Source organism: Lontra canadensis, unplaced genomic scaffold (genome assembly GCF_010015895.1).
Source record: "Lontra canadensis isolate GAN:19392208 unplaced genomic scaffold, GSC_riverotter_1.0 scaffold30, whole genome shotgun sequence".
Lineage (NCBI taxonomy): Eukaryota > Metazoa > Chordata > Mammalia > Carnivora > Mustelidae > Lontra > Lontra canadensis.
This window is the reverse complement of record NW_022631024.1, coordinates 7,661,800-7,686,538: the sequence shown is the minus strand read 5'-3', so window position 1 is coordinate 7,686,538 and position 24,739 is coordinate 7,661,800. Positions and strand designations below refer to the sequence as shown.

General features: G+C 40.3%; 1 protein-coding gene across 1 annotated transcript; it reads left to right on the top strand.

Annotated features, from left to right (window-relative positions):
• Positions 1-24: 24 nt before the first annotated feature.
• On the top strand, positions 25-24,446 carry PSMD5 (proteasome 26S subunit, non-ATPase 5). Its single transcript, XM_032865737.1, has 10 exons — positions 25-263; positions 6,635-6,779; positions 7,759-7,872; positions 8,315-8,443; positions 11,789-11,898; positions 12,817-12,959; positions 13,847-14,038; positions 20,451-20,560; positions 21,156-21,296; positions 23,752-24,446. The coding sequence occupies exons 1-10, from the start codon at positions 91-93 to the stop codon at positions 24,007-24,009; spliced, it is 1,515 nt and encodes a 504-aa protein (XP_032721628.1). The 5' UTR covers positions 25-90; the 3' UTR covers positions 24,010-24,446.
• The last annotated feature ends 293 nt before the right edge of the window (positions 24,447-24,739 follow it).

Genomic DNA, 24,739 nt, shown 5'->3' with positions numbered 1-24,739 from the left:
GCGAGGCTAGGAGCGGCGCGCCGGGACGTGGGAGCCGCGAGCCGCGAGCCGGAAGCCAGCGGACCCGCGAGCCCCGGCGGGAGGGGCGCGATGGCTGCTCAGGCGCTGGCGCTGCTGAGGGAGGTGTCGCGGCTGGAAGCGCCGCTGGAGGAGCTGCGCGCGCTTCACTCGGTACTGCAGACCGTGCCGCTCAGCGAGCTCCGCGAGCAGGCAGCGGAACTGCGCCTCGGCCCGCTTTTCTTCCTGCTCAACGAGAACCATCGGTGAGACGACCCCAAGCACGGAGACGGGGGTAGCTGGGACGAGGGGAGGGGCTCTCCCCGGTCGCAGGGAGCGTAAGGAAATCGGTGACACTTTAATGGAGGGGACCCCGGGTCGGGAGGTCAGACCCGGCGCGCAGGTCCAGCCTCTTGAGTTGTGTGCCCCTGGCCGCCGCCCGGCCTCGCTGCCTTCATCCTTGAAACGGGAATTGGAGAGGGAAAGCGAGGTTGCCCACGTAGGAAGAGGCTCCGCAATCAAGTGTACGGGTTCGAGACTCTTGTCCTCTTAAGAAAGCGTCCTGTCCTGGCAATTTAGCAAGGCCCACCCACATTTTAAATTCACGTATCTTTTGATCCGTAGGCATGGAACAGGCAGGTATGCTCGCACTCGAAATGTCCTGGAGAGAGAGAGAGAGATGCATGACAGAAGGTGACAGCAAAAAACTAGAAACAGCCTAAATATCCATTAAAAGGGGTTGGAAATAAATTAGGATACATTGCTGTGTAACCCTGTGCAGCTAGTAGAAAAACTGAGGTAGATCTATATATGTGGACGTGGAAAAATCTCTAATACATGTTGTTGAATGAAAAAGGAATATTATAGGAGTATGGTCTCATTATGTGTAATGTTTCTAAGGATTTCAATCGCTGCCCCTCCCCCCCACTACACAGACTGTTGTAACATTGAGAATATCTGAAAGGTACAGCAGAACCTATTAATACAGAAGTGGGACCTAGGATGGCAACTTTTTTCATCTTATGCACATCTGTACGGTTCGATTAAAAAGCACTTTGCAGGGGTGCCTGGGTGGCTCAGTGGGTTAAAGTCTCTGCCTTCCGCTCAGGTCATGATCCCAGTGTTCTGTGCATCGGGACCTCTGCTCAGCAGGGAGCCTGCTTCCTCCTCTCTCTCTGCCTGTCTCTCTTGCCTACTTGTGATCTCTGTCTGTCAAATAAATCAATAAAATCTTTAAATTAAAAAAAAAAAGCACTTTGCATTTGAGCGTTTGATCATTTAAAACAGTTTACAAATGTTTGTGATCCAGAAATGTAAAAGTGATCCGTCTCCTTGAAAAGGTAAAAAAAATAATCACTGGATCAACACTGGCTAATTTCAGGGGCTTTCTTGGCTATATCATCCCTTTTTTATACATGTTATGCTTCATTAAGTCCATTAGTTAACATTATCTGGTTTTGCCTATGTAATATCTCTTTTCTGTCCTCTTTAATTCAGGCCCTCATTTTCTCCCTCTTGCTAGGTCTCTTGCATTAGTCTGACTCACTGCTTTTAAGCTTCCTTGTCCAGCACATTTCTTCCCACACAGCAACCACAGTTAACTTCTTAGGTCATTTGTCCCAAGTCTTATCCATGGTTTCCCATTGTCCACAGGGTGAAATCATGACTTCTTTTTCTGGCATTTGGGCCCTTACAGTATATTTCCATGTACTTTTCCAGCCTCGTCTTTTCCCTCCACTACTGTACAAATATTTCATCTGCTTCAGCTACCATGTGGCCCCCTTTACTTTCTCTTGGGCATGACTTGGCATTTTCCTAACTGCGTTCATGCTGGTCCTTTTTTTTTTTTTTTTTAAGATTTTATTTATTTATTCATCTGACAGAGAGAAAGAGAGAGAGAGGTCAGAAGCAGATTCCTTGCCGAGCAGGGAGCCCAATGTGGGACTTGATCCAGGGACTCCAGGATCATGACCTGAGCCAAAGGCAGTCACTCAACCAACTGAGCCACTCAGGCGCCCAATATTTTCCATTTTTGAAAGCCCAGGTAAAGTGCTGTCGCCTCCAAAAAGTCTCATTTGGCCACTCCAGTTTCAAGTGACCTGTCCTCAGACCTCCTGAGAGACATTATCATTATTTCTGTTAATGATGCTTGACACTGTTGCATTATATTATAGTTCTTTATGTGTTTACTTCTCATTTGAAAATTCTTTGAATGCAAGGGACATATTTTGTTCATCTCTGCCTCTCTCTTAGGGTGTAGCACATAGTACAATATATGTCAAATAGAAGATTATTCTCATAAATTTTAAAGAGGCCACCTAGTCCAACCACTTTATATCATGGATGAAGAAAATTTCAAAAGTCATACCGTAAGTTACCAGAGATAGAGTAGGAAGTGAAATGAATGGGAGTTTGAAGAATAAAGTCCATGGGGGATGTGTTTTGCCTAATGAAGGAGCAGTGCCCAAGGAAACAATTTTAATGGAAATTTTAAAACAGGGTGATTCAGAACTGGGCACATAGTAGGTACCAATTGCAATTTGTGGGAATAACTCTTATGCAGATAGTAGATTGGCAGTCTCTAGATCTAATTCTGTTATCCTGGCAAAACCACCCAGGTTGCTGTATATTGGTTCAGAATCTGACCTAATAGATGTATATCTAGAAACTTGACAGGAGTTTTTGTAATATAAAGTAAGTCCTAAGATTATTGCTTTGCAACATGGAGATTGATTGTATGTGATTAACTCTTTGGCTCTTTAGCAAAAAGGGCCACATGTGACCTGAAATTTATGCACTACACTGTTCAGTCTATGGCTGCTTTTAAAAATAAATAGCTTTATTGAAATGTAGCTTGAATAAAATAAACTGCACATAATAAAATAAACAATTTGAGGGATTACCTGGGTGCCTCAGTCGGTTAAGCGTCTGCTTTCAACTCAAGTCATGGTCCCAGGGTCCTGGGAAGAAGCCCCATGTCCAGCTCCCTGCTCAGCAGGGAGTCTGCTTCTTCCTCTCCCTCTGCTCCTGCCCCCAGCTTTTGCCCTCTTTCTTGCTCTGCTCTCTCTTTCTCTCAAATAAATAAATAAAAATTTTAAAAAAGAATTTTATATAAATGAAATCCTACAGTATGTACTGTGGTTTCTTTTATTCATCATAATTATTTAAAATTTTTCCATGTGTGGTGTGGATGAATACTTCATTCCTTTTTATTGCTGAGTAGTAGTCCCCTTTCTAGATGTACCACATTTGTTTTCTCTACCTGCTGGTGTACATTTGAGCTGTCTTCAGTTTGACTCTATTACAAATAATACTGTTATGAATATTTGTGTACAAGTCTTTACATAGACATATTCTTTTCTCTTTGAGTTAATACCTAGGAGTGAAATGGCTAGATCATATGGTAGGTGTATATTTAACTTTTTACAAAACTGCCTGTTTTCCAAAGTAATTGTACCGTTTTACATTCCCACCAACAGTGTATGAGAGATTATAAGCCTAAATATAAAACTTGAAACTATAAAACTTCTAGAAAAAAAAACCTGGGAGAGGTTTTTTTTGTTTGTTTAATCTTGGATTGAACAGGGATTTCTTTGGTTTGACACCAAAAGCAAGATCCATAGAAGAAAAATTGATAAATTGGACTTTGTCAAAATTAAATACTCTGCTCTTCAAAGGTCACAGTTAAGAGAATAAAAAGGCAAGTCAAAAATGGAGAAAAATCTTTGCAAAGAATATGTCTGATAAAGGACTTGTATTCAGAATATACAAAGAACTTTCAAAATACAGTAATAAGAAAAGTATCCAATTTAAAAATGGGCAAAATATTTGAACAAGAAGATATATGGATGGCACATAAGCACATGAAAATATACTCAACATCATTAGTCATTAGGGAAATGCAAATTGAAATTACAATAACAAAGCAATTCAAGTATCTACCAGCAGAAGAATAGATAGACAAAGTGTGGTATATACATGCAAGGGAGTATTAGTCAGCCTTAAAAGGGAAGGAACTTCTGATACATGTTAAAACATGGAGGAAACTTGGAGACACCATTCTAAGTGAAATAATGCCAGTCACAAAAGGACAATACTGTGTGATTCCAATTAGATGAGGCACCAAGGGTAGTCACATTTATAGAGAGAGAAAGTAGAGTGGTGGTTTCTAGGGGCTCAGGGGAGGGGAGATTGGGAAGTTAGTGTTTAAAAGATACAGAGTTTGGGGCGCCTGGGTGGCTCAGTCACGTAACTGTCTACCTTCGGTTCAGGTCATGATCCTGGGGTCCTAGGATCAACTCCCGTGTTGGGTTTCCTGCTTAGCAGGGAGTTTGCTTCTCCCTCTCCTTCGCCTTCTGCCCCCATCCCCTGCTCATGCTCCCTCGCGCTCTCTCTACCAAATAAATAAATGAATCTTTAAAAAAAACCAGATATAGAATTTTCCATTTGGAAAGATGAAAAGGTTCTAGAGGTGGTTGATGGTGATGGTTGCACAATGTGAATGAACTTTAATGCACAGAACTGTACATTAAAGAAATGGTTAAAATGGTAAATTCTGTGGTATATCCAGTCACAGTTTTTTAAAAAGGAAAAGAAACCCGTATCCATTAACATTATCCTTATCCATTATCCTTCCTCCCCCTTCCTCTTCTCTATCCCTCCCCCAGTCCTTGACAACCAGGAATCTATAGGTTTGTATGTTCTGGACATTCATATAAATGGAATCATCATCAAAAGGAAGTTTGTTTATATTTGGCTTCTTTCACTTAGCATAGTATTTCCACACTTCATCCATGTTGTATAATACTCCATGGGATGGATAAAACTGGTTTGTGTTTATCCATTCATTAATTGATGGACATTTGGGTTGTTTCTCTTGCTGTGAACATCCATGTACAAATTCTTGTGTAGACATACAGTTTCAGTTATCTTGGGCATAATAAACATTCTTAATTATTCCCTTAGGTGTAGTTATACAAAGTAGAATCTCTAAGTTAAAAAGGTTATGTTCATTTTTAAGGCTTTTGCTATGTATTGCTTAATCAACTTTTAGAAAAGTTGTGTCGGGGTGCCTGGGTGGCTCAGTTATTAAGCGTCTGCCTTCGGCTCAGGTCATGATCCCAGGGTCCTGGGATCGACTCCCGCATCAGGCTCCCTGCTCAGGGGCGGGAAGCCTGCTTTTCCTTCTCCCACTCCCCCTGCTTGTGTTCCCTCTCTCTTTGTGTCTCTCTCTGTCAAATAAATAAATAAGATTTTTAAAAAGAGAAAAGAAAAGAAAAACTGTATCAGTTTAATTGTATCCTCCTATTAACAGTATATGAGTGCCCGGGCTATTTACTTGTGCTGCCCATTAATAGAAAAGAAAGTTATTCTTGAAACATCTTCTTTATCCACAACTGGTAGTCATCAAGTTCTGATTAATTTACCTCTTTAATTGCTCCTGAATCTTTTCCCTCTTCTCCATCCCTCCTTAGTATTCCCTCGTTTCATTCCCTTATCACCTGCCTTCTAACTGAAAAATTCTAACTGATGCAGAGTGACTTCCTCAAGTCAGATCTCATCATGTTACTTTCTGCTTAAAACCACTTCTTGGGGGGGAGCCTGGGTGGCTCAGTGGGTTGGGCCTCTCTGCCTTTGGCTCAGGTCATGGTCTCGGGGTCCTAGGATCGAACCCCGTATCAGGCTCTCTGCTCAGTGGGGAGCCTGCTTCCCCCTCTCTCTCTGCCTCTCTGCCTGCTTGTGATCTCTGTCAAATAAATAATTAAAATCTTAAAAAAAAAACAAAAACAAAACACTTCTTCGCTTGCCATTGCTTTCTGGAAAATGTCTGAGTTCTGTAGCGTGACAAAAAAGACCCATCAGAATCTGGCTTCTGTGCATTTTTCCTGTTTTATTGCTCCCCATTCATACACCCCCTTTTTCTTTCTCCCCACTTCTCTCCCATTCTTCCCCCTTGTACTTCCTTGAATGTATAATACTTCCTTATTCCTCTGTTCCTCTTCATGTGTCCTACCTGGAACACTTTTGTCCTCCTAGGTAATCCCCACTTTTTTTCTTAAAATTTAGCTCAGCTGTTACCCTTCTGGGAGGGCTTCCTAATCCCTGTGTTCTTTTTTGAGCTCCCGTAGCTTCCAACCCCAACCTCTAACATTTATCCACCTAATTATAGTTGCCTTTCTGTTCTTTTGTATTTTCCATTAGACTGAGTTCATTGAGGCTAGAGAATATATATTATCCTTCTTTGTAGCCCCAGCACAGGCATGGCACATAATAGGTACTTAGTAAATGTTTAATAAATTAATAGGAGTTAGTATTTTTTTAAATATTTTATTTATTTATTTGAGAGAGAGGGAGAGATAACGAGAGAGAGCATGAGCAGGAGGGAAAGGGAGGCTCCCCATCCAGCAGGGAGCCTGACATGGGGGTGAGACTTGACCCCAGGACCCAGGGTTCATGATCTGAACCGAAGAAGACAGTTACTTAACTGACTGAGCCACTCAGGTGCCCCTGAAGTTAGTATTTTAAAGGAAAGTCTGTGTGGAGAAGATCCTCATTGAGCCAGGCTTCAGATATTAATAGGTTGTTACTTCATACCTGGCAGGACACAAACTAATGAGATCTGTGATGTTTTCTTTAGGGAACAGACCACTTTGTGTGTATCCATTCTGGAGAGATTGCTCCAAGCTGTGGAGCCAGTTCATGTGGCCCGGAACCTCGGGGCTGACCTTCAGAGGGGACTAACTCACCCCAATGATTCCGTAAAAATTCTCACTCTATCCCAGGTATGAAGTTTTACTAGCACATAATAAGGGAACTGACATTTAATGACCACCTGCTCTGGACTAGCTCTGTGTTGGGTGCCAAAGACAGAGAGATGAAGAAAACGGGATCTGTCTGTGCCTAGGAAGTATCTAGTCTATTCCAGTGTGCATAGCTAACTACAACCAGGAGGATCCAAGCTAGAGGAAGGAGTTCTAGTAAGTATTATCTGAAATACTCATTCATCAAATACTGACTGAATTCCTTTTACATGCCAGGTGTTGTACCATATACTGTTAGAGTTACCAAGATAAATAAAGCCTATTTCTTCCTTCAGGGAGCTCCTAGTCTAGAGAAAGTCATTGCCATAGTAGGTCTTATAGTGGCATGGAAAAAGTACTCTTGTAAAGGTCACTAAAGCAAGAATTAAGACAGTGACTCTTAGAACCCTGGTAACCAAACTACTCTACTATTCAGGTGAAGAGCTGCTGCTGAGGATTATCTTGTTAAGTTGTTAGTGCCCAAGCAGTTAGTTATTCAGTAGACATTCAAGTACTGTTTTTCCTTTTCTCCTCTGGAAGTATGAGTTCAACAGAAAAGGAGAAAGTATTGATTGATTCTCTAACCATTTATGTGCTAGACACCATAGTAGGTACTTTCCCTCTTTAGTCTCCTTCAATCATCACAATATCCTTCAATTAAGTATTGTATCCTCATTTACAGATAAGAAATTAGGTTCAAAGAAGTTAGTTAATTTGCCCGAGGTCAGTACAGCTAAAAATGGATAGAACTAGAATTTGTATTGTCTTCTGTCACTGAAGTGTCAACTTTTTACTGTTAATTTTTTTTCTTTCTTTTCAGTAATGTGACTATACATGAGTGTGGTCAGCTTTAATGAATTTTGGTCATTTGGAATTTTTAATGGCTTGTCTTATAGCTGTAATCAGTAACTCCTAAGATAAATGAACACTAAGGAAGTTTCTGATTGCTTTTTTATTTTAGGTTGGAAGAATTGTTGAAAATTCTGAAGCTGTTACTGAGATTCTAAATAATGCTGAATTACTAAAACAGATCGTTTATTGTATTGGTGGAGACAATCTGTCTGTAGCTAAAGCGGTAAGTCACCTAGAACCATCAACTTAAACACAAAGAGTATCCTAATAAACAAAAGAAGGCCTTCCAGATGGAGAGGTGAAAGTTTAGGATGAATGATTTGTATAGTTGAGTTCCTAAACTCATATGGATGGTATCAGATAAATAAATGATGTCAGATAAATACCAGTAAACCCCTTCTGTTTTCTAGGATGCACATATCCAAAGTATCCATCATGGAGCTTATATTAGGTCGCTTGAGAAGACAACAAAATTACATCATTGTTTTCTAGAGGGAATACTATGTATCTTTTTCAGTTTTAAATAATGATAGCTAAAACATAGTGAATGCTTATTGTGCAAGATACATTCCACACACTAATTTCACTAATTTCACATCAATTTCATGAAGTAGATATTAATAGTCTACATTTATGATTTAAGGGGTATTTTCTTTCCTTATAAGGCCATTAAGTCCTTATCAAGAATATCACTAACCCAAGCTGGACTGGAGGCTTTATTTGAAAGCAATTTGCTGGATGATGTGAAAAGGGTAATGAAAACAAATGACGTTGTTCGATACAGAGTGTATGAGGTAAGACTGAAAGCATGCTTTTTTTTTTTCTCAAGAGTGAATGCAGGAGTGCATGAGGAGGGGCAAAGGGAGAGGAAGAGAAAATCTTAAGCAGTCTCCTAGCTCAGCATGGAGCCCAACGCACGGCTCAGTCTCAGAACCCTGAGATCATGACTTGAACTGAAATCAAGAGTGGGACGCTCAACCAACCTAGCCACCCAGGCATCCCTAAAAGCACACTTTCTGAGGCCTACAATTCAGAATGCAGTAGAGCTCATGCTGGAAGGCAAGATGGCTTGTTTGCCATGCATTTATTGGGTGTGTTAGGCCCTATATTAGATGCTGGGGATGTGGGGCTGAACAACAAGCCTAGTATGTGGGACAGTCATATAAAAACTATTTACAGTTTTTATATATACATAAAGTACTATAATAAAGGAGATAATGTTAAAACTAGACTTTGAAATGATTATAGTAGTAAGATGAAGAAATGACTCTTATTTGCACCCACTTTGTACTTAACATTGTGATAAATCTCCACATATATTGTCTTCAGTTTTTATAGTAAACACTATACATGATCATCATTAACCTCACTATTTTTTTTTTTAATATTTTATTTACCCATTTGACAGAGATCACAAGTAGGTGGAGAGGCAGGCAGAGAGAGAGGAGGAAGCAGACTCCCCATGGAGCAAAGAGCCCGATATGGGGCTTGATCCCAGTACCCTGGGATTGTGACCCGAGCTGAAGGCAGAGGCTTTAACCCACTGAGCCACCCAGGCGCCCCTAATCTCACTATTTTTTTTATCTTTATTTTTTCAATATTCCAAGAGTCATTGTTTATGCATCATACCCAGTGCTCCATACAATACGTACCCTTCTTAATACCCACCACCAGACTCACCCAACCCCCCACCCCTCTCCCCTCCAAAACCCTCAGTTTGTTTCTCAGAGTCCACAGTCTCTTATGGTTCGTCTCCCCCTCCCAATTTCCCCCAACACCCTTCTCCTCTCCTTCTCCCAGTTTAACCTCACTATTGATGGAGTAGCTGACTGAGGCCATACAGTTAATAGACTGCATATTCAAAATGGAACTGCTGACAGTCTAATTCCCTGTTCAAAACACTTTCTTACTTTGCATGTCTTAATAGCATGCTATCCTGGTTTCCCTTCTGCCTCTCTGGTTATTTCTTCTCAATCTCCTGGCTCATTATCCTCTATTGAACTTTTAATGGGTGGAGTTCATGAAGGTGATTTCCTGAACCTATTCTTACTGTATATTCATTTCTAGGCATTTTTATTCACCTTATGATTTCAGTTCCCCTCTATATGGGATGACTCCATAAACCTCCAACACAGACCTCTCTTCTGAGCTCAGACCCTCATGTCCCAACAGCTTACTCACTGTTTTCTCTTTAGACCTATGTATCCTGGGCCCCTCACACTCATGCTCAAACCAAACTCCTGTGGTTCCTTACCCAGCCCATGCTCCCGTCAAAACTAGCCACAACACCCTGGCCCTGTATCATAGTCAACATGGTTGGGTATTAAACCTTGAGCTCATTCTCTGTGAGACCTTGTTTTCCCTGCTACATAACCATTAGGTCATCACATGGGGTCAGTTTTACTTAAAGCATGCACTTCTCTTCCTCGATACAGCCACCACCACCCTAGTCTAAACTACCAGTATCTCTCACCACTAGTCTATTTTCACATGCTGTCAGGATGATCTTTTAAAAATTCAAATCTGGTTCTGTCATTCCTCTGCTTAAAATCCTTCAGTGTCCTATATCTCTCCATAAGCCCTCAGGAAAACCTTGTGGAATGAGTAAGTGAATGACTGACTGATAGAATGTATGAATGAATGAATGATTTATAACCATCTTTTTGCTGATTTAGGCTTTTGTACCCTGATTGATGAATTGATGATTTCTTAAGGAAAAAAAAAAGGTACAGATATAATCAGATATAGTAGAGTATTTAAGTGCCAAAGTAATTCTTACATGTTTTATGAAGTTTCTCTACTTATGGAGACAAGTAATGGACTTTTTAAAAAAATTCAGTTATATAAAGTGCCTAGTCCTGTGTTTAATTTAAAATGACATCTAACACATGAAAAAATGTTCAACGTCACTAGCCATCAGGGAAATACAAATCAAAACCACATGAAATACCACCTTACACCAGTGAGAATGGCAAAAATTAACAAGACAGGAAAAAACAAATGTTGGCGAGGATGCGGAGAAAGGAGAACCCTCTTACACTGGTGGTGGGAATGCACACTGGTATAACCGCTCTGGAAAACAGTATGAAGATTCCTCAGGATGTTAAAAATAGAGCTACCCTACAACCCAGCAATTGCACTGCAAGATATTTACCCCAGAGATACAGATGTAGTGAAAAGAAGGGGCACATGCACCCGAGTGTTCATAGCAGCAATGTCCACAATAGCTGAATTGTGGAAGGAGCCATGATGCCCTTCAACAGAAGAATACATAAAGAAGATGTGGTGTATATATATATATGTACATACATACAACGGAATATTCCTCAGCCATCAGAAAGGATGAATACCCACCATTTGCATTGACATGGATGGAACTGGAGGGGATTATGCTAAGTGAAGTAAGTCAAGCAGAGAAAGACAATTATATGGTTTCACAAGGAGTAGCATGAGAACATTAAGAGAAGAAGGGAAAGGGGCGCCTGGGTGGCTCAGTGGGTTAAGCCTCTGCCTTCGGCTCAGGTCATGATCCCAGGGTCCTGGGATTGAGCCCCACATTGGGCTCTCTGCTGGGCAGGGAGCCTGCTTCCTCCTCTCTCTCTGCCTGCCTCTCTGCCTACTTGTGATTTCTGTCTGTCAAATAAATTCTTTTAAAAAAAAAAAAAAAGAGAAGAAGGGAAAAATGAAGGGGGGAATCAGAGGAAGAGACAAACTGTGAGAGACTATGGACCTCGAGAAACAAACTGAGGGTTTCAGAGGGGAGACGAATGGGGTGATGGAGTAACAAGGTGATGGGTACTAAGGAGGACACGTGTTGTGATGAGCATGGGGTGTTATACGCATCTAATGAACCATAAAACACTACATCAAAAACTAATGATGTACTATACAGTGGCTAACTGAACATAACAAAAAAAAAAAAGTAGTATTTAAGGCCTTGGGCCAGGGAATTTTGAAAAGAGTAGAGTCTTCCTTATGTTAGAAGAGGCTTCATTTCATCTTGTCATCAGAAGAATCTGAGAAAGGACAAGAAAACCTGTTTGGTTATAAAAATCCAATTAACTATTTAAAAAAAATGAGATCTAACAGATTTGGGGCTGTTCTGACCTTTTTGCTTTTTCTGTTTCTTTTTCGTTCAGTTAATTGTGGAGATTTCTTCCGTGTCACCAGAATCTTTAACCTACTGTACCACCAGTGGATTGGTAACTCAGCTCCTCAGAGAGCTGACTGGGGAGGATGTGCTGGTCAGGTATGTTGGTTGAGAGAGCTCTTAAAGCAAAATGTCTTTTTTTGGAGGTCCAGGAAACAGCTTGGGACTTAGTAACCAGAACACTAAGATCATGACCTGAGCTGAAATCAAGTCAGCTGCGTAACTTACTGAGCCACCCAGTTGCCCTGATACCAAGCACTTTTATCAATTTTTAAAATATGTGGAAATGACATAATTGTGTGAGGAAATGTTCATGTTTTTTAGAGATGTGTACCGAAATATGCAGAGATAAATGGCTAGATGACTAGAATTTGCTTTGAAATAATTCAGCAAAAATGGAGGAAAAAAGATGAAAAGTAAAACGTTGTTAGAAATCTTATGTAAGGGGGCGCCTGGGTGGCTCCGTCGTTAAGCATCTGCCTTTGGTTCAGGTCATGATCCCAGAATCCTGGGATCAAGCCCCGAGTCAGGCTCTCTGCTCAGCGGGAGGCCTGCTTCTCCCTCTCCCATTCCCTGGGCTTATGTTCCCTCTCTCTCTGTGTCTCTCTCTGTCAAATAATAAATAAAATCTTAAAAAAAAAAAAAAAGCCTTGTGTAAGGCAAAATCTTGATGGCTATGCAATCAGGATTATGGGTACATGGGGGCATACTGCACTGATCTCTTTACTTTTGTATATGTATGACATTTCAAAATAAAAATTAAGAAAAATTCTTTAGAGCAGGTCTGTTATAGTGGAAATAGTAATGGGCTTCAAGTCAGATCAAAATTTAAGTCTAAACTCTATCTTGTAATAACAATGTGATTCTGAACAAATCACTGCAATTTTCTCATCCTTGTGTCCTCCTCTGAAAAGTAGAGCCAGGTTACTGACGTTGCGATTAAAAGAGTTAAGTAACATAGTCTATGAGAACAGTTTATAAATTATGTTAACCATATGCAAAATCTTGGCATTTCAGAGCCACCTGTATAGAAATGGTGACATCACTGGCATATACTCATCATGGACGACAGTACCTTGCTCAAGAAGGAGTAATTGATCAGATTTCTAATATAATTGTTGAGGCAGATTCAGACCCTTTCTCTAGTTTCTATTTGCCAGGTAAGAAATACTGGTTTCTGTAAAGATGATGGTATATGTTTTTTCTGAGTTATCTCTGGCAGGAAAGGCCAGGGATTATTTTCTTTAGAGCAGATTCCCTTTAGATGATACCTGCAGGCCCTTAATGAGGTGCAATGTATTGCCGTGGGAGCCATGCCTTTTTAATTCTGATTTGCTGGAAATACCATTGCTTTTTAGAGCATTAGGATAGTTTCCTTCAAACCTCAGTCAAAAGCAACATAAATAAAAATACTACTGCTGACATTGACAGTATATTTCACAGATTTCAGCAAATCTCTCTTGGAATCTTTATCTAATACAGGATCTAGTCCAGCCACGCTGTTCTAGGATATGGCTCACTAGCTTTTCTCGAGCACTTGCAGAAATTGGAACTGTATTCCTTCCTTAGGTAGCCTGCTTACTTCACCAGTGAACATCTCTGTTTAAAAATTTCTTGGGGCGCCTGGCTGGCTTAGTCAGTAGAACATGCGACTCTTGATCTCAGGGTCGTGAGTTCCAGCCCCACATTTAGGCATAGAGCTTACTTTAAAAAAAATTTTTTTCCTAACGAGCATTCCAAACTTGTTTTCCTAGAGTTTGTATCCAGTGGTCCTTGTTCTTTGCTCTTCCCCACTACATATGATAGTGTTTCAGTGTTTTGACTTCAGCTCCACTGACAACCTTTGGTTTCTGTTCTCAGGAACACACATCATAGGTCTTCTAGTATCTCCTTATAGGCGGTCTGATTGCCAGGCAACCGAGTAGAGTACTATAACCATTTTCCCCTTCCTGGCCGGTAGTTTATTACCATCCCTGGGAAAGCACCGGGCCCACAATTTGTATGGTCTTCCTCCTCTATTAACGTATATTTTTGTAAATATCTTTAGGATTTGTGAAGTTTTTTGGAAATCTGGCTATCATGGATAGTCCTCAACAGATCTGTGAGCGTTATCCTATCTTTGTGGAGAAAGTCTTTGAAATGACAGAAAGTCAGGACCCCACCATGATTGGTGTAGCAGTGGACACAATTGGAATCCTGGGATCCAATGTTGAAGGGAAACAAGTTTTACAAAAAACAGGTTGGTATGAATTATTTTGGCTTTCTTTAGAGATATCTTCATTTTTGACAAGAATTAAATATATAATCTCACTTGCTGGTGCATTAGCTACATTGTAGAAACTACTCTTAGAGAGGACAGTCTTTTTACTGTGACTTTGGAGTCATCCCTAGAAAGTCTCATAATTATTAATGAATTTTTGTTTATTTATCTTTTTATTTGGCTATACCAAGCACTGTGTCCCCTCTACACCTTCCTTGATAATATTCATGGTTCAGAGACCGTGGACTGGAGTCAGACCTGGATTCATGTCCCAGTTCTAACACTGACTTCATTACTGTAGGCCCTGTTTTCCTCATTCATTCATAAAAAGAGTAAACAACTGCTTCTTGCGATTGTGACTACTTAATGAAAACATATTTGTTTTATGTTTGTAATGTTTAGGAAGAAAAAGAAACAAAACTTTGTTAGAAATTTTTTGTTAAGAGTGATACTTTATGGCATATCCATGAGTATCATTTTTTTAAAAATTTTATTTTTTTTTCAGCGTTCCAAAATTCATTGTTTATGCACCACACCCAGTGCTCCATGCAATACGTGCCCTCCACAATACCCACCACCAGGCTCACCCCATCCTTCACCCTCCCAAAACCCTTAGTTTGTCTCTCAGAGTCCATAATCTCTCATGGTTTGTCTCCCCCTCTCATTTTCCCAAACTCACTTCTCTTCTCCATCTCCCAGTGTCCTCCGTGTTATTCCTTATGCTCCACAAGTAAGTGAGACTAAATGATAATTGACTCTCTCTGCTTGAGTTACTTCACTCAGCATAATCTCCTCCAGTCCCGTCCATGTTGATACAAAAGTTGGGTATTCATCCTTTCTGAGGGAGGCGTAATACTCCCTTGTGTATATGGACCATATCTTCTTTACCCGTTCGTCCGTTGAAGGGCATCTTTGTTCTTTCCACAGTTTGGCAACTGTGGCCATTGCTGCTATGAACATTGGGGTACTGGTGGCCCTTCTTTTCACTGCATCTGTGTCTTTGGGGTAAATACCCAATAGTGCAATTACAGGGTCATAGGGAAGCTCTATTTTTAATTTCTTAAGGAATCTCCACACTGTTTTCCAAAGTGGCTGCACCAACTTGCATTCCCACCAAGAGTGTAAGAGGATTCCCCTTTCTCTACATCCTCTCCAACACTTGTTATTTACTGTCTTGTTGACTTTGGCCATTCGAACTGGTGTAAGGTGGTATCTCAATGTAGTTTTGATTTGACTCTCCCTGATGGCTAGTGATGATGAACATTTTTTCATGTGTCTGTTAGCCATTCGTATGTCTTCTTTGTATCTGTTCATGTCTTCTGCCCATTTTTTGACGTGATTATCTGTTTTGTGTGTGTTGAGTTTGAGGAGTTCTTTATAGATCTTGGATATTAGCCCTTTGTACTGTCATTTGCGAATATCTTCTCCCATTCCATGTGTTGCCTCTTTGTTTTGTTGACTGTTTCCTTTGCTGTGTAGAAGCTTTTGATCTTGACAAAGTCCAAAGGGATCATTTTCACTTTTGTTTCCTTTGCCTTTGGAGACGTGTCTTGAAAGAAGTTGCTGTGGCCGATGTCCAAGAGACTGCTGCCTATGTTATTCTGTAGGAGTTTGATAGATTTCTGCCTCAGGTTGAGGTCTTTTATCCATTTCGAGTTTATCTTTGTGTATGGTGTAAGAGAATGGTCGAGTTTCATTCTTCTACACATAGCTGTCCAGTTTTCCCAGCACCATATATTGAAGAGAATGTCTTTTTTCCACTGGATATTTTTTTCTGCTTTGTCGAAGATTAGTTGACCATAGAGTCGCGGGTCCATATCTGGGCTCTCTACTCTGTTCCACTGGTCTGTGTGTCTGTTTTTGTGCCAGTACCATGCTGTGATCATTGGTGATCACAGCTTCGTAGTAAAGCTTAAAATCAGGCAACGTGATGCCCCTAGTCTTGTTTCTCTTTTTCAACATTTCCTTAGCAATTCAGTGTGTCTTCAGGTTCCATACAAATTTTAGGATTGTTTGTTCCACCTCTTTGAAAAGGGCCTGTGGAATTTTGATCAGGATGGCATTGAAAGTATAGATGGCTCTAGGCAGTATAGACATTTTGACAATGTTTATTCTTCTGATCCATGAGCATAGAATACTCTTCCATCTTTTTGTGTCTTCTTCAGTTTCTTTCATCAGTGTTTTGTAGTTCTTCGAGTACAGATCCTTTACCTCTTTGATTAGGTTTATTCCAAGTATCTTATGGTTCTTGGTGCTGTAATAAGTAGAATCAATTCTCTAATTTCCCTTTCTATTTTTTCATTGTTAGTATATAAGAAAGCAACTGATTTCTGTACATTGATTTTGTATCCTGCCACATTACTGAATTGCTGTATGAGTTCTAGTAGTTTGGGGGTGGAGTCTGTGAAGTCTGTGAAGACAGAGAGTTTGACTTCTTCTTTGCCAATTTGGATACCTTTTATTTCTCTTTGTTGTCTGATTGCTGTTGCTAGGACTTCTAATACTATGTTGAACAACAGTGGCAAGAGTGGACATCCTTGTCATGTTCCTGATCTCAAAGGGAGGGCTGTGAGCTTTTTCTCATTGAGGATGATATTTGCTGTAGGTTTTTCATAGATAGATTTTATGAAGTTGAGGGATGTTACCTCTATCCCTATACTTTGAATTGTTTTAATCAGGAACGGGTGGTGTATCTTGTCAAATGCTTTTTCTGCATCAATTGAGAGGACCATGTGGTTCTTCTCTCTTCTTTATTGATTTGTTCTGTCACATTGATTGATTTGTGAATGTTGAACCACCCTTGTATCCCATGGATAAATCACACCTGGTCATGGTGGATAACCTTTTTAATGTAGTGTTGGATCCGGTCAGCTAGGGTCTTGTTGAGAATCTTGGCATCCGTATTCATCAGGAATATTGGTCTGAAATTCTCTTCTTTGGTGGGGTCTTTGCCTGGTTTGGGGATCAGGGTAATGCTGGCTTCATAAAAAGAGTCTGGAAGTTTTCCTTCTCTTCCTATCTTTTGAAACAGCTTTAGGAGAATAGATATTTCTTCTTTGAATGTGTGGTAGAATTCTCCAGGGAATCTGTCAGGTCCTGGGCTCTTGTTTTTTGGGAGGTTGTTTGTTTGTTTATTTTTTAAAGATTTTATTTATTTATTTGACAGAGAGAGAGGAAGGGAAGCAGGCTCCCCACCAAGCAGAGAGTCCGATGCGGGCCTCGATCCCAGGACGCTGGGATCACAACCTGAGCCGAACGTAGAGGTTTTAACCCACTGAGCCACCCAGGCGCCCCTTTTGGGAGGTTTTTGATCACTGCTTCAATCTTGTTACTAGATATTGGTCTATTCAGGTTGTCATATTCTTCCTGATTCAGTTTTGGAAGTTTATAGGTTTCCAGGAATGCATCCATAGGTTGCTTAACTTATTGGCATATAATTGTTGATGATAAATTCTGATGATTGTTTCTGTTTCCTTGGTGTTAGTCACGATCTCCCTTTTCAGTCATAGTTTTATTAGTTTGGGTCCTCTCTCTTTTCTTTTGGATTAATTTGGCCAGTGGTTTATCGATCTTATTGATTCTTTCAAAAAAGCAGCTTCTAGTTTCATTGATGTGTTCTACTGTATCCCTAGTTTCTATCTCATTGATCTCTGCTCTAATCTTGGATTATTTCTCTTTGTGTTTGGGGGGTTGGCTTAATTTGTTGTTGATTCTTCAGTTCTTTGTATTCTAGATTTTTCAGTTTTTTGGGGGGAGGCTTGGATGGCTATGTATCTCCCCCTTAGGACCGCTTTTGCCATATGCCATAGGTTTTGAACCAAAGTGTCTTTATTCTCATTGGTTTCCATGAATTGTTTAAGTTCTTCCTTGATTTCCTAGTTAATCCAAACATTCTTAAGCAGGGTGTTCTTTAGCTTCCAAGTGTTTGAATTCCTTCCAAACTTTTCCTTGTGATTGAGCTCCAGTTTCAAAGCATTGTGGTCTGAGAATATTCAGGGAATAATCTCAGTCTTTTGCTATCGGTTGAGCCCTGATTTATGACCCAGTGTGTGGTCCGTGGTCTATTCTAGAGAAAGTTCCATGTGCACTCGAGAAGAATGACTTTTCTGTTGTTTTAGGATGGAATGTTCTATATATATCTATGAGGTCCATCTGGTCCAATGTGTCATTCAGTCTCTTATTTCTTTATTGATTTTCTGCTTGGATGATCTGTCTGTTACTGACAGTGGCATGTTAAGATCCCCTACTATTAATGTATTCATATTAATATGACTCTTTATCTTGATTAACAGTTGTCTTATTTAGTTGGCTGCTCCTGTATTGGGGGCACAAATATTTACAATTGTTAGATCTTCTTGGTGGATAGACCCTTTAAGAATGATGTAGTGTCCTTCTGTATCTCTGACTACAGTCTTTAGTTTTAGAATCTAATTTTCTGATATGAGAATCATTACCCCAGCTTTCTTTTGAGGCCCATTGGCATGAAAGATGCTTCTCCATCCCTTCACTTTCAGTGTGGATGTATCCTTGGGTTCCAGATGGGTCTCTTGTAGGCAACGTACATCCATGAGTATATTAAAGCACTCTGAATTCTATACAAAAAATAATATGGGCAAAAAAAAATAATATGGGCACTATAAAACCTTCATGACATATATTTTGGATTGAAAATTGAAAATGCTATTGTGTATCACAACCGGTATCCTTGTGATACATACTTTTCTAAGTGCTTTTACCTATGACATGTAATCCTTTTACGGTCCTACGAAGAGCATACTCTGGCGTTCTTATTTTGTAGATAAGGTAGCTGAAATTCAGAGAAGTTAAGAAAACTTTTAAGATCACAGACGGGGTGGGGCAACTCATACTCAAATCCAGGTCCTCTGATTCCAAATCCTCTATAATTTATCATATATATATACATATATATATATACACACACTGTATTACATATGAATGTGTGTTTTAGGTTTGTCATTTAGTCTCTGACTGCATGTTTAATTTTTGTGTTGGTTTAGGTTGGGAGAGGTCATAGTATATGAGAGCATACCTTTTTTTTTTTTTAAAGATTTTATTTATTTATTTGACAGAGATCACAAGTAGGCAGAGAGGCAGGCAGAGAGAGAGGAAGGGAAGCAGGCTCCCTGCTTCACAGAGAGCCCGATGCGGGGCTCGATCCCAGGACCCTGGGATCATTACCTGAGCCTGAGGCAGGGGCTTTAACCCACTGGGCCACCCAGGCGCCTGTGAAAGCATACTCTTAAAAAAATCCCATTGTTCACTTCATACCCATTTGGATGCTATTAATGACCAAAAAAAGATAACAAAAACATAAAATAACAAGTGTTGACAAGGACATAAATTGGGACCCTGGTACATATTTGGTGGGAATGTAAAATGGTACAGCTGCTGTGGAAAACATTATGGTGGTTGGTTCCTCAAAAAATTATACATAGAGGTGCACCTGGGTGGCTCCGTTTGTTGAGAGACTAACTCTTGGTTTCAACTCAGATCATGATCTCAGGATCCTGAGATTGGGCCCCACATCAGGCTCCACACTCGGTGTGGAGTCTGCTGGAGATTCTTTTGCCCTCTCTTGCCCTCCTCTTCTGCTCCTCTCCCCAGCTTGAGTGTGCTCCCACTCTCTCTTTCTCTCTAAAATAAATAAATAAAATCTTTTTTAAAAATTTACATAAAATTACCCTATGATCCAGCAAATACACTTCTAGATATACATCCAAGGAAATTGAAAGAAGGGACTCAAAATTTATTTGTACACTTGTATTCGTAACAGCATTATTCAGAATAGCCACGAAGATAGAAACAATCCTGTTCATTGATGGACGAGTGCATAAACAAAATGTGGTGCATACAATACAATGAAACATCCAATCTTAAAAAGGAATGACGGGCACCCGGGTGGCTCAGTTGGTTAGGTGTCCGACTCTTGATCTCAGCTCAGATCTTGATCTCCAGGTCATGAGTTAAAGCCCCACACCTTGGGCATGGACCAGTGTGAACCAAAAAAGGGAATGAAATTCTCATACATGATATATAACATGTAGGGGCCTTGAAGACATTCTGCTAAGTACAATAAGCCAGACTCAAAAAGAGGAGTATTACATGATTCCACTTATAAGAGATACTTAGAGTCGTTGAATATGCAGAGACAGAAAGTAAAATCCTGGTTATCAGGGGATGGAGGTGGGGGAAATGGGAAGTTACTATTTAATGAATACAGAGTTTTGATTTGAGATGATGGAGTTCTGGAGATGGATAATGACGACGATTGCACAACAATATAAATGTACTTAATGCCACTGAGCTGTATACTTAAAATTGGCTAATATTAATTTTATCTCAATAAAAAACATTTTGTTATCCTTCAAAGGAACTCGCTTTGAACGCTTGCTCATGAAAATAGGATATCAAGCAAAGAATGCCTCGACAGAGCTCAAAATTAGGTGTTTGGATGCAATTTCGTCGATTTTTTATATACCGGTAAGTAAATCAGGAAGTTAATGAAGGGCAGTGGGATATGTTTGGGAGAATAAATCTGTATAAATCAACAAAATACTGGTTAACTTAATATAAATGTTACTCAACTTTTAGTAAAAGAAGATAACCCTCAGTATATGACTAGTGACAGTTTTTTTTTTGTTTTGGTTTTTTAAAGATTTTATTTATTTATTTGACAGACGGAGATCACAGGTAGGCAGAGAAGCAGGCAGAGAGAGAGGAGGAAGCAGGCTCCCTGCCGAGCAGAGAGCCTGATGCTGGGCTCCATCCCAGGACCCTGGGATCACGACCTGAGCTGAAGGCAGAGGCTTTAACCCACTGAGCCACCCAGGCACCCCTGGTGACCATTTTTAAGTTAAAGTGGAGTCAGCCAGGTCAGAACTGGAGAGGAGGACCCTAGAGCTTGCCTAATCAACCCCATCAGGAAAATGAAAAACGACTGGGGAAGTGTGAGCCGGGTTTGGGAAAGTGTGCTCCAGACTTAGCAGAGATGACGGAGCAAACTCAGGACAATGTGCCATCAGACCCAGGCTTCCTGACTTCCAAAGCCTTGAAATTTTTCCTTTCGGTCCTGTAGCCAGAGCAGCAGACTGATGACCTCCTGCGGATGACAGAATCCTGGTTTTCTTCTTTATCTCGGGATCCGCTGGAGCTCTTCCGTGGCATCAGTAATCAACCCTTCCCTGAACTGCACTGCGCTGCCTTGAAAGTGTTCACGGTACGCATCCTCTTCTTTTTCACAGGTCCTTCCGGTACAAAGCTAGTTCAGCACGTGAGTACTTAGAATGCGCCAGTACCTCTGCCATGCAGATATACCAGCGCGTAGTGCACGTTCTGCCCTATGTGCTCAGTGTGGACTAATGAGGGAGACAAATTTGTAAACGATTGTTTCAGTTAAAGGTATCGGGTATAATGGCAGAGCTTTAGGTTTCTATGATCACAGAATTAATTCCAGATTCCTTATCTGCCATCATGCAAACCCTCTACTGACCCAGCCCTGGTCCTCTTCCTGAGCCTTATTTCCTGCCATTTCCCCTTCTGGCACTTAATGCTCTAGTGACACCAGACTGCTTGCTTCCCATCTCTGGACCTTTTTGGGCCTCTACATTCAACAGTGTTCCTCAACTTTGCTTGGTAACCTCTTATTCTTAAAGGACTAGCTCAGGTATGTCTTCAGCAAGCTTTGCCCAAACCCACAAGGTTGAGTTAAGCTGTGTCAGCTCTCATAAAAGCTGTTTATTCATTATTTTAAAATTTGGTAAACATTAAGTAGAAATTTTTGAAATCACTTAAAGTCAGACCTGTTTTGTGTATTTCCTTTTAGTGTTAGTATTTACTTTTTTTTTGGTGAAGTTTTGTTTTTTAAGATTATATTTATTTATTAGAGAGCAAGATAGTGCACAAGCAGGGGGAGGGGCAGAGGAAAAGGGAGAAGCAGACTCCCCGCTGGGCAGGGAGCCTGATGCGGGGCTCAATCCCAGGACCCTGAGATTATAACCTGAGCCGAAGGCAGACACTTAACCAACTGAGCCACCCAGGCGCCCTTTGGTGAAATATTTCAGACATCAGTAACACTTCCCAATCTCTGCCAACCGCCCCCTTCCTCCCTTTCTGGATGTGATCACTGTCGTGGGGTTAACAAGCCTATGCATGATTTTATACTTTTGCTACATATGTGTGTATCTTTAAATGAATTACCGTATTTTGTATATTCTTAAACTTTGTGAATGTATCATGCTGTTCATATCATTCTTTTCAACATTATGTTTCTAAAGTTTGTGTATGTTAAAAGTGGCAATTAGAAAGTCTTTATTTTGGGGGTGCCTGGGTGGCTCAGTCCGTTAAGCATCTGACTCTTGATTTCAGCTCAGGTCATGAACTTAGTGTCCTGAATTTAAGCCCCAATTGAGCTCTGCCATCAATGTGGAGTCTGCTTGAGATTCTCTCGCTCCCTCTGCCCCTCCCCCACTTGCACTCTAAATAAATAAATAAATAAATAAAATATTTATTTTCTTTAAAAAGTCACTATTTCATTGTATAGCCACAGTGAATCATTCTCCTATCAGTGAAGATTTCAGTAGTTCTCTATTACAAATGGTACTACAATGAACATTCTCAAAAATATCTGTGCACAGGTATGAGAGTTTCTTCAGGGTAGTCTTTTCTTCTCTAGTTTTTGTTTTTATTTTTCCACTGTTTTAATCATGCCATGTATATAATTTGGATCTACTTTTTTAATATCATAGGTTTACCTATTCTTTATAAACATTCTTTTTTTTAAAAAAAAAAAGATTTTATTTATTTATTTGACAGAGAGAGATCACAAATAGGCAGAGAGGCAGGCAGGAAGTGGGAGGGAGCAGGCTCCCTGCTGAGCAGAGAACCCGATGCGGGGCTTGATTCCAGGACTCTGAGATCATGACCTGAGCCAAAGGCAGACGCTTAACCCACTGAGCCACCCAGGCACCCCATTTATAAACATGCTTAATATTTATTTAATTTTTTCTTGCTCTATACCATAGTTTACTTACCTGTCCCTCCCACTATTAGACATTTATATTATAACTTTCACCCTATGATAAACATCTTTGTAAACAAAGCTTTTTAATATTTAGATCTTTTTTTTTTTTTTTTAGATTTTATTCATTTGCAAGAGAGAGAGGGACAAAGAGCACAAGTGGGGGAGTAGTAGAGGGAGAGGGACAGGTAGAGTCCACGCTAAGGATAGAGACCCAACACTGGGCTCAATCTCATGACCCTGAGGTTATGACCTGAGCCGAAAACAAGAGGCAGATGCTTAACTGACTCAGCCATCCAGGCACCCCTAGATTATTTTCTTAAGTTAGATTTTCAGAGGGGAATTTATTTAGGCAAAAGTATCATCTTTTTAAAGATATATTTTTATTTATTTTAGAGAGAGTGTGAGTTGGGGGAGGGACAGAGGGAGAGAGAATCTCAAGCAGACTCCCTGCTGAGCATGCAGCCTCACGTGGGGCTCAATCCCAGGACCCTGAGATCATGACCTGTGCTGAAATCAAGAGTCAAAGGCTTAACTAAGCAAGCCACCCAAGTGGCCCAAAAAGTAACATTTTTAAGGTTAATGTGCTATCCAAGTAACACATTTAACTTCTTAAGGCTCAGAGGAGTTGTAATCTTTCTGCTTTCCATTTCAGGCCATCGCAAACCAACCCTGGGCTCAGAAACTTATGTTTAACAGTCCAGGGTTTGTGGAATATGTGATGGACCGGTCTGTGGAGCACGATAAAGCTTCAAAGGATGCCAAATATGAACTGGTGAAAGCACTTGCCAATTCCAAGACAATTGCAGAAATCTTTGGGAACCCAAATTATTTGAGGCTCAGAACTTACCTGAGCGAAGGTCCATACTATGTGAAACCTATTTCCACAACAGCCGTGGAAGGAGCTGAATGATTCCTTCTAGAGTCTAGACCATCTTTGACCAAAACTTCTCGTAAGGCATTTGATTTCACCTGTATTTTACAAAAGAGAGGCTTCCCTTCCCCTAGAATTATCATGGAGTATCTAATGTTAATATATCACTACGTCTGTGGTGTTTCTACATGGAAGCATAGTGTGGAACCAGGAAAGCAGGCAAACTTGGTCTTCATGGCACCGGGTATTTTTCAGATTCCTTTGACTGCCTTAATCTTTCCAAGAAGATGGTGTTTTTGTTCTCCCAGAAAATTTTCATAGACTTACTCAATGTCTTATTTAAAGTTCTGCTTCAGATGGAATGGAACCAAATTGTTTCTGAATTCGCTTTACCACTTTTTTTTTTTTTTTTTTCCCTTTTGGTCCTTTCACCTTTCTGATTCCACTGTCAAAGTCTTGAGTATAAATATTCTTTGAAAAACAATATGGAATTTTGAAATTATGTTCTCCATACTTTTAAAATGTTTAAAGTCTTTTAAAAATGTTTCTAGTGTTCTTTGCTTTTTTTGTTGTTTGTCATTGACTTTTATTCTGTTGTGGTTTGGAAGGATTGCTAACATCCTAAAGCAGGAAGATTCCCCAAACTCTTGTTTTACTTATTGGTGGATCAGCATCATTGAGGGTTTCGCTTTTAATCTTTCAGAGCCATCAAGTCAGAATTGAATTGACCAGAGAGAGAGAGACGCTGACTCCTTAATAACCAGAGTCT

Bases quoted from the DNA above. Each gene is read 5' to 3' on its own strand.
- PSMD5 (XM_032865737.1), top strand. From the start codon at position 91: ATGGCTGCTCAGGCGCTGGCGCTGCTGAGGGAGGTGTCGCGGCTGGAA. The intron at 20,561-21,155 runs GTAAGTAAATCA...TCGGTCCTGTAG, and splicing joins CGTCGATTTTTTATATACCG to CCAGAGCAGCAGACTGATGA. The intron at 21,297-23,751 runs GTACGCATCCTC...TTTCCATTTCAG, and splicing joins CTGCCTTGAAAGTGTTCACG to GCCATCGCAAACCAACCCTG.